Source organism: Neofelis nebulosa, chromosome 10, assembly GCF_028018385.1.
Source record: "Neofelis nebulosa isolate mNeoNeb1 chromosome 10, mNeoNeb1.pri, whole genome shotgun sequence".
Classification (NCBI taxonomy): Eukaryota; Metazoa; Chordata; class Mammalia; order Carnivora; family Felidae; genus Neofelis; species Neofelis nebulosa.
Window position 1 is genome coordinate 79,846,823 of NC_080791.1, and position 15,929 is coordinate 79,862,751.

The following is a 15,929-nucleotide window of genomic DNA, read 5'->3' on the forward strand; positions in this document are numbered from 1 at the left end:
AGGGATAAAACAAGACCCCGACATTCTGCTCTGGCTCTGTCCCCAAGCGTGTCTCCCTAATGTCAGAATCTGTTTGTGTCTTTGGGATACGTTGGTTCAAATCATATCTCTTTGCTGTTTGGAAAAATATCTGTCTTCCAAGAGGTACCTGATAAGCTATGTTGTATCTATCAAAGATATACAGTATTGTTCTGGAAACTCTCTGTAGCCTGGAGAGTCCTCAATGCAAAATGAAACCTTTGTTATACAGCTCTTTGGTTTTCAGTTTTCCCCTTTTAGATGAAAGAGGACAAATAAAACATCCTAGTAATTAGGGTTTCAGTTAATCTTGATTTTGCTTTAAATGCGAGGGCTTGTGATTATTTTTAAAGTGGCCAAAGCCACATGGGAGCATTTGAGGGGCTCTCATGCGATTTTTTTCTGTGTTAGACAGGACTATGAAGATCTAGAAAAGCAGCTGAAAGAAGTCTTTAAGGAGCGAAGCAACATCCTCCATCAGCTGACAAAGACATCAAGAGAACTTGATGGAATTAAAGTCAACCTTCAGGTGAGATGAAAACTAAATTGCCTGGCTGCAAAGGACTTGGCCTGTCTCAGTGGATTAGCATTAAAAGACTCCTGCATTTTTTTTCTTTACCAGTTTTGAATATGTTTTCTGGGCTTGACCATGGGAGTTATTTATTATCATATGAGCTTTAAAAAGAAATGCCATTTGAAATGCAGTCTGGGAATCTGTGGTTTGCAAATTCAGAAAGGAGAAAATTGTGTGCTTGGCAAGGCCATCAGTTTCTCAAGCTTCTAAGATCAATTTGCCCCCTGTGTTTTTTATATTATAAAATGATGAAAACTAATTATGACCAAGAGTTGAATGAATATAGGGATGATCTCTAAAAGAGAATTTTGAATTCCACAAAGGACAGTTCTCAAGATTCTTTAATAAACCTCATTACTAAAATGGGTAAATGCCTTAGAAAGGTGAGAGTCAGCTATGAAAATGTATGAATACTCAGTGAAATCCCAATCAAAAACCAGAGACAAGATCTGTATCTAAAAAAATTTTTTTTCTGAAATATCTTATAATATATTTTAATATTTGCTTGAATATTGAAATTATTGAGGACATAATGCATACTAAGAGCTTTGCTGTTTTATGGAATTTAATTTTCATAATATATCTCTGAGATGTGTACTATTAATGTGATTTTTCTTGTTACACATGAGGAATTATGCTTAGAGAAGATAAGTTATTTTTGAATGTCTCAAGGGAAGCCAGAGTTTCAGTACAGGAAATCTGGCTTCAGGGCTTGTCTGTTAGTTACTGCACTGAACCATGCTTCTGAACCATGTGGACTCGCTGTTATCCTTAGCTTTTTATTCCATGAAGTTGATAAGGATGATGATGATGTCAGTCGCCACTCCAGTCCATTGAACATGGTCTCAAGGTCTTACATTAGGTATTCTTTGTATAATTTCTATTTAATTTTTACATGAACACTATGCTATGGCTGTTTTGTAAGTGGGAAAATGAGAGTTAGAGAAAGGTTAAGAAACCATGGAGGACACAGTGAGAATTAGGTGGCAGAGCAGGTGTATGAGCACAGCGCCCAAGCTCTTGTTCCTGAAGTTATGTTACAACTTGAGAACATAAAAAAAAAAAAAAAAAAAAAAAAAGCGCAAAACCCACCCACATTCCATTACAGAGATGAGTATCGGGGCGCTAACAGTGCTAAGATGGAAGAATACATAGAATGTTAGGAAAGCCCTGACTTGGATAAAAAGGAAACTAAGTCAATGTCTACAGGAAGCTGATACCAGAGTTACATCTTATCCTTAAGTAGAAATTCACTAGTTACATGGGGCTGCAAAGAGTGTTCAGGAGGCCTGGCCCCTTCTCAGAGGCATGGAATACCTGCCACTTTGAGATTATCTCAAGCATATGGTTAGATGCCCATGTATGGTCAGGACACTCAGTGTGTCTACACCAGCAGCCTAAGTCAAGACACCCAAGTACAATCTGGAAAATTGCTTGACAACAATATATAATTTCATGGATTCATGGTTTTTAAAAGGGTAACAATCCTACCACTAAATGTCATTTTTTTAAAAAGCCTTTTTCCATTTTCTGTAAGCCATTGTGCAAGATATTTTTCATTTTTTATCTTATTAAATCCTCTTAGCAACCTCTTCACAAAATTAAGGTAATATTTCACTCATAAAATGAAGAAGCAAGATTCAAATAGGCCAAGGAAGTGCCCAGTCATACATCTAATAAATGGTGATTCTAGGTTTTAAACTAATAGTGAATAACTACATAACCCATTCCACATTTTCCTCCCAGTGGAACTTCATGAAGAAAGGAGTTTTGAAAGTTGTTATAGTTTTCTCTGTCAACCAATAAGCACTACAATAAGCACTATAGGTCAACCAATAAGCACTACATTGATTAATTCGTACATACATCAACCTTTAGAATCCTTAAAGGAACTAAGAATATTTTCCAAGAAGTGAACCTCACTTCCTCAGATGTTGCTGGATAAATAATAACCAGGGACGCCCTAGCTTTTCTCATTATATACACTTTGCTGTATCTACACGTTTCATTTCTGCATCTCCTGTTTTTTTGTTTGTTTGTTTGCTTCTTTTGTTTTGATTTTAAATGTCTTGAAGACAGTCATCCGCTTCATCTTGGTTTCCGTCAGAATGCCCAGAATATAGCAGCAGATGGTCAGCAAATGAATAGGCATATTTTATTGCACTGTTCATCAAGTGTTTTTCCACATCTGTTTCGCCCTTTGAGTTTTTTCCAATAAATGTCTAAAGTAGACTGTTCAAAAATCTCATCCCTGTTTTTCACCTAAGGAAGCCAGAGGGCAGATTTTGTGACCCGCCCCAGGTCATATGACCATGATGCACTTTGAGCTATGAATCCCATGACTGGCAATGCCCTCCATCCCTTCCTCATCCTACCCTCTTTGTTTGTTATATAAAGCTATTCTTTCCAAATAAGCAAAACGCCTTTTATTGGCTGCTTCCTAATTATGACCTCTGTCAGTTATTTTAGGGAAGAAGTTTCTCTTATGCAGTTCAGCCCACCACATCCATATCAGAATGCTGATCCTGCTGTATGAAAATTATCTGATTTTAGCCTTAGACTCTACAATTTGTGAAGGCAGATGTCATCCCTCTGCACAGGACTTTGCATAATTCATGAGAGATATTTGTTAAATAGGTATTAAGTAAACAAGTATTTGCCATTCCTAAGATTGTTAATTTTCTGCCTGCCACAGCTGCTTTTCCTGCAAATAATATCACTGCCCCTTTCAACATCTAATATCAAGAAAGATAGGTTACCCTGTTAAATAGTTTATTGACTATAAATAAGAAAGTTCTTAGGGAAGGCTTAATGGGCCAGATTCTATAACGAGAATAGCTCAGTGGGCTTTTCTGTTTTAAGTCACAGTCTGTGGATGCTGGATTTGCCAGAGTAAATAAACACTAATGACTGAGGTGGTACATATTGTTTCTCTTAATACCCTATCTTTTCATACCAGTTACAATTTTACATGGCCCTTGTTTTCCTGTGCATGCTGCTGCATTACTCATTAAGAATAAATAGACAAGACCAAACAGGTGCATGTTTTTTGGCTGCTTTGATCTTGCATTATGTTATTACATAGCTTATTCAGAGACATCTTTTATGTCCCTTTGTATTTGTAGAAACTATGCCAGAGCTGGTTTAATATGCCTGCAAAGAACACAGTTAAACTTCAGTGGAAGAGCAAAAGATGTGTTTTCTACTTGCTTGTAAAGAGACCTATTAGGAGAGCATTCTCCCCTCCGTCGAACCTCTAAAGGCTGAGAGACTCAGTATATTCGCTTTCACCACTGTGTAGCACCTATACTGTGCTTGGTGTCATGAATTCTCATGGGCACCTTAGAGCCATGAGGACTATCATGGCCTCTTTTGCACATTCTTGTTCCAGGGCCATAAGAGCAGTCACACCTGTGCCATAGAGACAAAAGTGAGCCTCACTGTATCACTTGAATAAGATTTCCTTTTCCCACTTTTCTTATCAGTCTTTGAAAAACGATGAGAAAACTTCCAAAACTGATGTTCAGACGCTTCTGGAAATAGGTCAGAGACAAAGGTAAGACTGTGCTTTCCTTTAATTTTCTCAATTCTTTCTTTTTCCCCATAGTGTGAAAAACTCCACATTCAGAAATTTCACAAAAATCACTTCATTCTAAAAGCATTAATTCATTTATCTTCTTACTTGAATGTGTGAGGATCTTGTTCAAATGAAGATTTGTATGCAATAAATCTATGGTGGGGTTTGAAATTGTGCATTTTCAACAGGTTCTCTGGTGATGTATGCTATGCTGCTTGTCTGCAGATCACAGAGTGTTCATGGATCTGTGGTATTTTCCTCTATTATCCTAGTAAGACAGACCCTGATAAATCTGCCCATCAATAGACACATCCAATAACATGTTTAATGGCATCAAAACTTGATCATAGTGTTAATGGTGGGGTGGTAAGGAATGGGGTAATCTTATTAACAGCGTAAGTAGAATTAGTCTAATCTTATTAGTGTTGGATTGTGGTTTTTTTTTTTTTTGAAAGAAGTGTGTTGTGAGTAGATTTCTATGCAGTATAATATGATTTGAAATTGCCTCTCAAAGGAAAAAAAATATTTTAAGGTAGAAACAAGCTAGCATTTGTATACATTTACTAGAGGCTCTCTTAGATGCTTTATATATATTCTCCTATTTCACCCTCATAATTACTTTATAAAGTAGATATGATTTCCCTATTTAGTGGATATGAAATCGTTGCTCCAAGGCTTAAATGAGTTGATGAGAGATGTATTAAGTGGAATTTGCTCTGTTGTGTCTTACCCCGTGGAGACACCCTTTCACATTAGTTCATAGATCACAAAACACAAAACTCCAAAAAAGCTTATACACACTATGAAGTCCCCTCTCATTGTCTTCTATCTTCTCCACTGTCCTTGCCTTCTGACCCAGAAACCTCTCATTGACATATATTCAGATCGAGCTGATGACACATTAAAAATTTCAGATCTACTGTCCTATGTTGACTCTTTTTATTATTTTAATGAAATTATTATTTCTTAACATGAAATTGTCTTCAAAGTCAAGTATTAAAGAGCTTGTATAAGATAATTTGCTAGCATATTTCCAAAAATAGATCATTTTAAGTGATTGTACTGGTTTAAAATAAACTACCTCTAAAAACATGGTTACATTTATTAAGAATTTCAGATCATCATCTATACACTTGGTATGGTATACAAACTACCAGATGATGGGCCAAGTCTTTCAGTTAAATGGCAAAACAAACCTGATATTTTGGTATTATGATTTCAATGTTTTACTCAAAATTAGAAAGCTTGTTTAAAATGTGCAACTTGTATAATGTACACAAAGTCAGAATGGAAAATTTGGTAAATTCTAACGGTAGGTAATTTCTCAAACGGATATGACATTTGATATATTAGTTTTTGTGATTACTTGCAAAGAGAGATATAAAAATCATGGTTACCTGAAGGTGAAGGAGACTGTGTATCTCATTTGAAAAGAAGAGATACTAATAAACAGTAAAAGAGAAAAAAATATCTTAGAATATAAAAATGTTAACTAATTTCAAATTTGGAAGTTTTATCTGACTCTGAAACAGTGCAATGCATTGTAGATGCCACTTGGCTATACATCCAGCTCTCAGTAACCTTTCATCCTCTGGGATGCTTGCCACCTGACACTTACGTGCACCAGTGTTCCCTAGAAGTCATTAGGACTTCATCGTCACTCACAGTTACAAAAACGAATCAATTAGAATTTCCCTCTTGGAACTGTAACTAAGAGGCATCTAATCAGTCTCTCTGTGCAGCTGAAACCAGACTGTGAGTAAGTAAACTCAGAGGCTGTAATCGTGCAGAGAGAGCAGAGAGCACCTTGCTGTTGAGACAGAGAAAGGAATGCATGTGCACGCATGTGCATATTTTTGTGTGCACGTGCATGTGTATGAGAGAGAGCGAGCACACAAAAGTTGTGTTGGCTCTTGAGTGTTACATTTTGACAGCCTAGATGATACCCACAGAAGAGCTCCAGATCTAAACCATACCATATAAGGAGAGAGTGTGTACTTACAATGTGGAGACTTGGGGGGTTGGAGGTGTCTGAAAACTGCCTTAGAAAAAGTAATAATACATTTTATTCTCTATGGTGGTTGGTGGGTGGAGATTCTAAGAAGGCAGTTTTGGACTCTGTGTTCCAAAGCATTGTAGAGAATCGTGTTCTCTGAAAACAAAAATGATACATGGGGCAGCAGCAAGTTCTCCATCTGAGATGTTTTTACAATACAAGTTGTAAAAAAAATGCCTTCCTGTAGTGTGATTTTGGTGTGTTTTCATATTTATAATTTGACATTGAAGGTGTATGAAACAGCTGGTCCAGATAGGACCCTAGAGTAGCAGCGATAGTTGGGTAAAACCCTGGAGTAGCAGTGATAGTTGGTGGAGGAGGCCTGCCCATGAGCAAGTCAGGAGTCCTCTCTCATAGGAGTGTAACTTTCCAAGGCTGTGAGGCAGAGACTTGGGGCTCGCTAAAGCACAGGAGCGGTGGGAATGTGTAGAGATAAGTCTGGAAGGTGAAAGAGGAGATGGAGATATTAAGAAGGTTCAAAAGATCAACTTTACCATTCTGTCTGATAGCTTTCTTTGATGTGAGAAAATGTGTAGAGTCTTCTACCTTCTCCAGTGTTTGTTAACAGCAGAAAGTGCTTTAACCTTTTAATTTTGTTTTACTCCCTACATTGCCTATAGATGTCAGTATGTGGGAATTTTTGAATATACATAGATACTCATTTTTATTTTATAAAATACATTATATAATTTTAAAATGTATGTATCATTTAAAATTCAATGATAGTTTTAATTTTTAAATATTTAAAAATGATAAAAAGTTAAAAAATGATAAAAAATATTTATTTTTTTAAATATTTAAATACTTAAAAATTGATTAAAAATGATAAAAAATTTAAAAACTTTTTAAATTTAAAAATGATAAAATATAATTAATCATTGTAAAATTTTAGTATAATTTTTTTAACAGTTGGAAATATAATAGCTTGTATTTTCATTCAGTGCTTATTAATGATCTGAGTGTTAGGGATAGCATGTAGACCCTTTCTGCCCTCGTTCTTCCTTCCATCCCTCTCTCCCTCCCTCCCTCCCTTTGTTCTTTCCCTCCTCTTTTTCTGTCTCCACAGAGGTAGTGTAATGACTCCAGAGTTTGAACACATAGGTTCTAGAACACAATTTCACTACCTTTCTCCGTATCAGTTTTCTGCCTGTAGTATTATGTCATAGTTTGATGTGAACCTTCTAAGAGTGAGTGCCTGATGCATTGGAAGCCCACAATATATATAGATATTTCTATTCTATTATATTATGCCACAAATGGTCTTTGTGGAAGATAGTAGAAACAATAATGGAAGCCCCAATTTTAAATGTTCATATATGAAACAATCCTGATCAATGCTACCTGTTTGAGGAAGGAATGGGAGCTGAGACTTAAATCCACTCTAAGCACCAGCATGTTACAAGCTTCCCCCAGGTGAACAGTAATTGTCTAAGAACCAACGTGACCATAACTATTTTACAACATGTTTCAGTTATATTGTACTTTGACAAACAAAGTCCAGATTGATTTTAAAAATCCTATGGACCTTAATTGATATTCCTGAAATTGAGACTGGGACCTAAGAGTTTCTAGAGTAAGAAATCTAGGAGCGTCATTAAATCCCATTGGATGAAAGAATGGTCCATAGGTGTGCAGGATGCGATGGTCAAAGAATGAGCTTAGGGACCCAGAGTACTGCTGGAGGTTATGACAGAGATCTCATATGTATTAAATGATTATTTTCTAGGCTTTGTGCTAAGCACTTTGCCTACATTGTGTCATCTAAACGTCACTACAAACCCATGAGGTAGCTCTATTAGTGTTCCCATTTTATAGATAAAGAAAATGGGTTTAAGACGGTACAATCTTATCTCTAGTCTCTGTAGTGTACTTACACGCAAAGGTTGCAGGGGTGGGTAGTCTTTTGCCATGAGAATGGGAATTTTAAATTAGTTTGAGTCCTGCTGGTAAGGCTGGGAAAGGTTTCTGTTTGGCTGTTGCTATTGCTTTGAAGGAGTTTATTCCTGTAGCCAGAATAAAACACACGCACGCACACACACACACACACACACACACACACACACTAACCTTTATCTGCTATCAGAATTTTTTGAAGTGGTAGCTTAGGTAATAAAATGAAGGCACAGAAAGATAGTATGATTTGCCATATGAGTAAATCTTAAACCCTTGAGAGGAATGCGTAATTATGGAAATGTTTATATTTTTAACAAGTGAGGCAACATCCATGCGTAGTAGTGAGCTTGAGACAAATGTGCAATACATGCAAGACATGTGTTTCTTTTATTATCCCCAATAAATGAGGCAAGTCCGAAATAAGTCTCTTTTCTCTTTGTTTTTATAAAAAGTCCCAGGCCTTATAAAGCATGTCTAAAGTACACTGTCTTAGAATTAATCAATTAGAAGCATCCACAGGGAGTTGTAATTTTATCCTATCTGCAAGTCTGTGGCAACTTTTTTTTTCTAACCAGCATGTTCATACCCTGGCATGCTGTCACTAAAATTAGCTTTTCAACTCTAATTATTATATTGATTTGATTTAACACATTATGCAGCTCACAGATGATTCACTCAGTGGGGTTTTTATCAGACACAATAGCAAGGCGATTTTCTTTAAATACAGCTTGCTTTTAGTACTTGTATGGGAGAAAAAACTTTATTCCTAGAATCCTTAGATACATCCTGTATGCTTAATTATGTCTCTATATACAGTTCTAGTTATCAGTTTCCTAAATGTATGTAGACACCAAAACCTCCTTTCATAACGTACATAGGAAATAATAGAATTGTGTTTCTCTTTTGCTCTCTATTTTCTGCTAGAGAACAAATGAAGTCTCTCCAGGAGGTCCTGCAAAATCAACTTAAAGAGACATCTGAGAAAGCAGAAAAACAACAAGCTACTGTAAGTATGTTTCTTTGTGTTCTTTGCTTTGGTGCTAGGAGATTTTTTTTTTCTTCCCCAAATCACCATGGAACAAACACTCTTGTAAAAAATAACAATACAATAAGGAAAATTCAGTCACCAAAATCATAAAAATACTTGGTCAGCATTCATTTCAAGGAAAGAGTTTTGTTGTATTTGATTGTTAGGGGTCTTCTAAATCCCAACCCTCATTTATGAATGAAAACAGAGGTCAAGAGTAGGACAAAAGTGCTGGTGTCAGCCCCCCATACCAATGGCTCCTGACTTGTGGCCTACAACTGACCTTGAGCTGAGTTAAGCTATATAGATCCCCACCTCTCATCCACTTAGCAGGAATCTCTCAGGGGTGGAGCCATATTCTTCCTGTTGAATCAACTCCACAGGTGATTCTGACACGCCCCTAGGCTTGAGAATCAAACTTCACTGGATTTCTACTGGATTCTGCAGAACCACCTTATGTACCATTTATGGTTAATGAACCTTTTATCTTGCTTCTAGGACCTGAGTCTATTTTAAAATATAGTATATTAATGGAAAGTTTAAGGTGCAGTTAGGCCAACAGATCAGGAAATGACTACCACTGAGAGGATAGTTTATTTCTCACAATTCCCAAGACGGATGACGTGCCATGGGACTGGTGACCACCCATGGAAGTACTTGGGTAGGTCATGAGGCAGAGGGAACTGTGGGCAAGAGTCTTTATTGTGGGTTCTGTGGGAAGGAGTGGGTGAGAAGGTGTAAGCAGCACTAGGAGGAGTCAGTGTGAATGACTTCAGCAGGCTCTGGGTTGTAAGGAATTCTTACCTGTACCTGCCCCTGGGGTGATCAGGGCAGGTGTATAGTGAGTGGGTTGGCCTGTGAGAGCACGCCAATACAAAGGGGTGGCTCGGGCTATGGGCTCTGTGTTGGTTACTTTGTTTTTGAAAAGCATGTCACCAGGAGGAATTGTTCTGTGCTGGCAATTGAATAACTAACCAATATGCTTTAACCCAGAGTCAGGAAAGAGATGACCACAATCTTTTTTTTTTTTTTTTTTTTTTTTTTTTAACGTTTATTTATTTTTGAGACAGAGAGAGAGCATGAATGGGGAAGGGGCAGAGAGAGAGGGAGACACAGAATCGGAAGCAGGCTCCAGGCTCTGAGCCATCAGCCCAGAGCCCGACGTGGGGCTCGAACTCACGGACCGTGAGATTGTGACCTGAGCTGAAGTCGGACGCTTAACCGACTGAGCCACCCAGGCGCCCCAAGAGATGACCACAATCTTGACAAATATGGGATTGAGATACACGTATTAAAGCAACGATTATTTTATTAATGTGCATCTGATGGGATCTAGAAGACAGATTTCATAGTACCTCTTCCAAATTGTGGTCATCTCAGAAAGAATGCTTTGTGCTTATTCTCCGTCTTTGAAAATTCTAAGTTGACTAAGAATTAAACTAGTTTGTATTTTTAAGCTTTTCGGGGGGTGTGTGTGAATAATATTTATTTTCTCTGTTAGACTGTTGGTGTAATTGAAGGCTGGATGAAAAGGAGAGAAAAAGATAATTGTTCACTCTCAAATACAGGGGAAGAACTGGATTTGCTTCTGCAAACATTGTGCTATTTTAGATTTAAGAGCTGATAATCTTATGTGCTACCCTTGATTAGATATCTAGTAACTATGCCTTTTTCCATAAAAATAGCAGGTTGTATGTTTTATGCAAAAGATGTTTCACATATACCATTTGATAAGTCCATAATAAAATCTCATGAAACTTAAAGAATAAGCTTAAATCACAAAAATATGAAAGAAGATAAATTTATGAAAAATTAAACTGAAGAAACAGTAGAGCTGTCATGATCTATGGCTATTTGAAAGTACTTTTTAAGAATATTTTTTATTATCCCTGAGCAAATAATGGAATAGCTTATCTTTCAAACTATGTTCCTCCTAAAAGTCCTAATAGACAGCAAGGAAGAATGAGCTCTCATTCTCTATAACCAGAGTAGTTAAATATATTAATACTCATTGGATGCATTTCACTACTCTTGTTAATTTTTATGGATTAACTTGCCCTAAGTGAGACATAATTAGTTTAAAGGCAAAAATTAGCTTCTAGCTTTGACTCTCATTAAGAATAAAGAATTGCTATGTTCTTATATTCCTTGTTCAAAGTAAATAAATGATATTTTCTGTTTCTGAGAATTAAATTCATAACTATCTCTTGAGAATGCTTATTTTTTCCAGGGATGTTAAAACCTGCTGGGATTCTAGATCAATGGGTTCAAAATGCTAATACTTTTTGAATATTCTGAATATATTTTAGCTCTTGAATATTGAACACTGACTCCTCCAGATTCTCTGTCCTTATTTCACATTTAAATAATTATATTCTTTATTAATAAAACTAACTTTAATTAAGAGTATAATGAAAACTGGGGCACTGGGCTGGCTCAGTCGGTAGAGCATAAGACTCTTGATCTCAGGGTCTGGAGTTTGAGCCCCACAGTGGGCATAGAGTTTACTTAAAACAAAACAAAACAAAGCAAAGCAAAACAAAACAAAACAAAACCTGGTCTAGCTACTTCTTAAGGTTGTTTTGAAGTAATGTGTGAGAAAGCGCCATGTCATGTGTTTGTATGTAAAAATAAGATAATTATTTTTTTAGGTTGTTAATTATAGAAAACATATTGAATAATATCAAAATGTGAGGATTTGGGAAAAATTGAGGTCCAGGAAGGAATAGGTTATTAATATGAACAAGACGGCTTAATTTTTAGATTTTTATTTTATCTTATTTTTAGTAGGCTTCATGCCCAACATGGGCCTTGAACTCAGGACCCCAAGATCAGGAGTCTGTGCTCCACTGACTGAGCCAGTGAGGTGCCCAATATAAGTAAGAGTGCTTTTTGTAGTTCATGACTTAAAGACAAATCTGTAATATATCAGATTTTTCTAGTGCTTATAAAGTGTTTAGGCTCTAAAGTAAGCTCTAACAGTTGACTTTTTTTTTGTAATGGGAGTGCTCACTTAAGCTTTGATTGCAGAGGCATCCACTTCAAAGATGGCTATCTGAAATAAACACAGAGGTGCCAGCCACATCACTAGATAAAGAGCAAGGCCAGGCCCTCCCCCTCCCAGACTTAAAGCTCCTAAAAACCCCCAGCTTCCTTTGTTTTGAAGATCTTGGTTGATTTCAGTAATTGACCTTTGGGGCTGCTTGTTTGTTCTCTTCCATTGGTTTAAATTTCCATTCTTATGTTTTAAATTCACCTATAATAAATAAGCATAACCTCAGGCCTGTGCTCTCCCTGGCTCTTTCTACCTAAGGCTTCACTGTGTGGCCCAGGTGTAACTTGTAATTTCCAAAACTTGTAAGCAATACCTTTATTTATTTATTTTTTTTGTTTTTAAAATTTTCAGTTTCCTGTCTTGCAGTCATACTAAGAACCACAAAGGCCGGTCCAGCCACAAGATTGGTTACCAATAGGCTGAGACAGTATGAAGCAGTAAAAATTGGTGCAAAAGCTGTTTATTGGGGCATACACTATTGCTCTGCATACATATCTTTCGTTTTTTAATTTTTTTTAACGTTTATTTATTTTTGAGAGCCAGAGAGAGACAGCGTGAGCAGGGGAGATGCAGAGAATCTGAGGAATTCAGATTCTGAATCTGAGGCAGGCTCCAGGCTCTGTAGAGATGAGGCTTTGATCTCATTGACCACAGGATCATGATCTGAGCTGAAGTCAGACACTTAACCAACTGAGCCCCCCAGGCGCCCCTGCATTCATATCTAATTTTGAATGGCATTAAGTCCTCCATTGATTCCTTTGCTTTACCAACCAAATCAAATTACCTTCTTAAAGGGACAAAGAGTGTGATTTATGTATTCAAGTTGCTGTCAGTATCTTCATAGTTCAAATTTGCTCTGAAAATTATTACGACCAAGATAACGATCATGGTAGTTCTCAAGCTTCTGCTTGTTTTATATGCAGTTTGACCATTAAAAATTGGTTTAGATTTCTATTACCATTTGAAGGAATGGTACAAGAACCCCTACACAAGCCAGAAGAGAGTGTTAACATCTGTTGTAAGGGTTTACACAACAGACAAAAACAAAATGTACAAAAACATGAACAAGACAAATACACATCAACTTCAGGGTAGTGGTTACTTCTGGAGAGAGGGAAGGAAGAAAAATTAGGTAGGACTTTAATAGTAGGTGTAATATTTTTTTCACATGATTTGAAGGAAGTTTAACTAAATATTTACATTTGTTTATTCTTAAGGTTGGGCCCATAGACATTTTACATACGACTTCTTGATCTTTTGTTTATGTCTGAAATGTGTCAGAACTGTTTTTTTTTTCTTTTTTAAATCTGTATATATAGTGAAAATTCATTTTACTCCTAAACTTGATTTCTACTGATTCAGTCTATCTCTGTAGATAATGCACATTACCAGTCTCTTTTGTATTATTCCAGGGATCCTCTAAGACTGTGTTGTCCCACTATGTACATAAGACTGCTGAGCATTATAAAATGGCTGGTCCAAATTGAGATATGCTGTTAGTGTAAACCATACAGTGCATTTTAAAGATGTACTGCAAACTCTAATGTCAATTATATCATTAATCCATGACATGTCAAAATCCTATCTTGAATATATTGAATTAAATAAAATATAGTAGTGAAATTAATTTTATCTGTTTCCTGTTGCTTTTTTAAAAAATGTGACTACGAGGAAATAAAAAATTGGAGAAATTAAATATTTCATCCACTATCATAAAGTTACTTTTTATCATAGTGAATGCTCAATGGCTATAAAGTCTCAAATTTTAAAACTATGCTATACTGACATTGTTTTCAAAATACTCAGGCAGATATGCTCAGGGAGAAAAGGTGCTATGTTTATGCAAACATGGCTTGGACAACTGACCTAAGATCACATATGCCAACAATATCATATTCGGAAGGAAACATCATGGTTTCTTTGATGTAGTATTATAACATTCCGTGTTTTTGAGATCAGAAATATAACCACGCAATTGCTTTCTAACCTGCCACTGATGAAAATTACCTGGAGAGTGTTTTATGAGTGGAGATTTCTAGGCGCAACCCTAGAATCTGGCTTTTTGTTGTTTGTTTTGTTTTGTTTTTTTAAAGGACCACATTTTTTTTTATTCAGGTTTAAATAGTTAGAGAATCACAGTTATAATATACATAGTTTCTTAATTAAAAATAATGAATATTTTACTATATGAGAAAAGGCTTTTTTATGATCAATGGATATATGTATGAATTGGGCAATGAAAGTTTGGTTAATGAAAATTTTAATCCTTTGTTCTTTTTCAGTATTTCTTTATAAAGAAATAATCATTGTATTATGCTTCAAAAATCATGAAAATAAATTGGCAAATCCATAGAAATGAGTTTGAAATGTTCTTACATAATATTTTATTCATTTTCAGATTAATTTTTTAAAGACTGAAATGGAAAGAAAGAGCAAAATGATCCGAGATCTCCAGAATGAGGTAAGATATATTTCAGGCAAATTCTATAAATCAAAACAAAACAAAAAAAAAAAAAAAAAAAGACAAACCCACATATAGTTTCACCACAAGTTTTGGAGTATTGATCACATGCAAATTTGACCTTATAGTAATGCCCCCAATTTCGAATCCGAGAGACTGCCAAGGAGCCGATACCGATGCAAACGCACGAGGGTTTATTTGCAAGTTTGAGCTTGGGCCCAAGTATACCAGACACAGCGGAGCAGGGACTTGGATCCCTAGGTTAAGAGGTGTAGCAGTTTTATAGGGGCCAATGGCCAATGAGATTGTAACACACACAGAAAGTTGCATAGTCATGTCAGTCCACACGCAGGTGGCCAATTGAATTACAATTTATCCTATAGCAACTGTTTGAATTAGCCTATCACTCTGGTCAGAATTGGCGCGCAAGTTTGGCAGGCAAAAGGCAGGGTTTAAGAACTGGCACGCAAGTTTGGCAGGCAAAAGGCGGGGTTTACATTCTTTGGTGGTTAGGGGTTCCGCATTCCTATATGAGCTGGTTTCCAGTAAGGGTGTGCTCAGTGGCTTGTCTAGGGTGGGGGAGTGTCTTAAGCAATAAGTAGGTCATGTGGGGGTTATACATGAGATGGTGGGTGTAGCACAAAATGGAATTAGTCTTGCTCTGCTTGTCCAGGGGTAGGGGATTTTTGTTAAATTGCTTGGGTCCCACACTTGTGTGTGAATGGAAAGGAATTGTAAGGTTAAGAATTTCAAAAAGTAGATAATCCCTACTTCTATCTGTATTTGATAATGTTATTAGTTCATGCCTCCCTATTTCATTTTCCTTCTAATTATATTTTGCTTGGACTACTGTTACAAATTAATTTTCATTTCATAAATTTATCTATCCACCAAATGACATCAGAGGGGGTGAAGAAGAAGACTAGCTAGAAATTGACTTCCTGCAAGGAAGAGTTAATCTAGAATGAAAAATTTATTTAGGATAATCTTCAAGTAACATAAAGTTTAACAGAAATAGGCTGGAACAGCTTTCGCTATAGCCTTCAAAGTATAAGGACCCTATAAAATACTGTATTTTTTTTTTCGTCTGATTCTCTGTCTTGTTATACAACCACTTTATTTTCTACAGTTCCTCCATCACATTTCTATTTCTACCTTTTCATTTCCATTTTCTTGAATACAGTTAGTTAATTAGGACTCTTAAACCATGACTAATTAATAATACATTTTCCTTGATCAGTCTCACTAATTATGGTTTAGTTTGAATC

The 15,929-nt window shown here is 36.2% G+C and overlaps 1 protein-coding gene across 4 annotated transcripts in view; it reads left to right on the plus strand.

Moving 5' to 3' along the window:
* The window catches only part of LUZP2 (leucine zipper protein 2), a 502,146-nt gene that overhangs the window by 237,075 nt on the left and 249,142 nt on the right, over positions 1-15,929 (plus strand). For 3 of the 4 annotated variants that reach the window (XM_058688487.1, XM_058688484.1, XM_058688483.1), the window contains exons 2-5: positions 430-547; positions 4,078-4,148; positions 9,043-9,124; positions 14,599-14,661. In XM_058688487.1, the coding sequence (XP_058544470.1) occupies positions 430-547; positions 4,078-4,148; positions 9,043-9,124; positions 14,599-14,661 (334 nt within the window). The remainder of the gene's footprint in view (positions 1-429; positions 548-4,077; positions 4,149-9,042; positions 9,125-14,598; positions 14,662-15,929) is intronic. The other variant, XM_058688486.1, reaches the window with a different exon arrangement.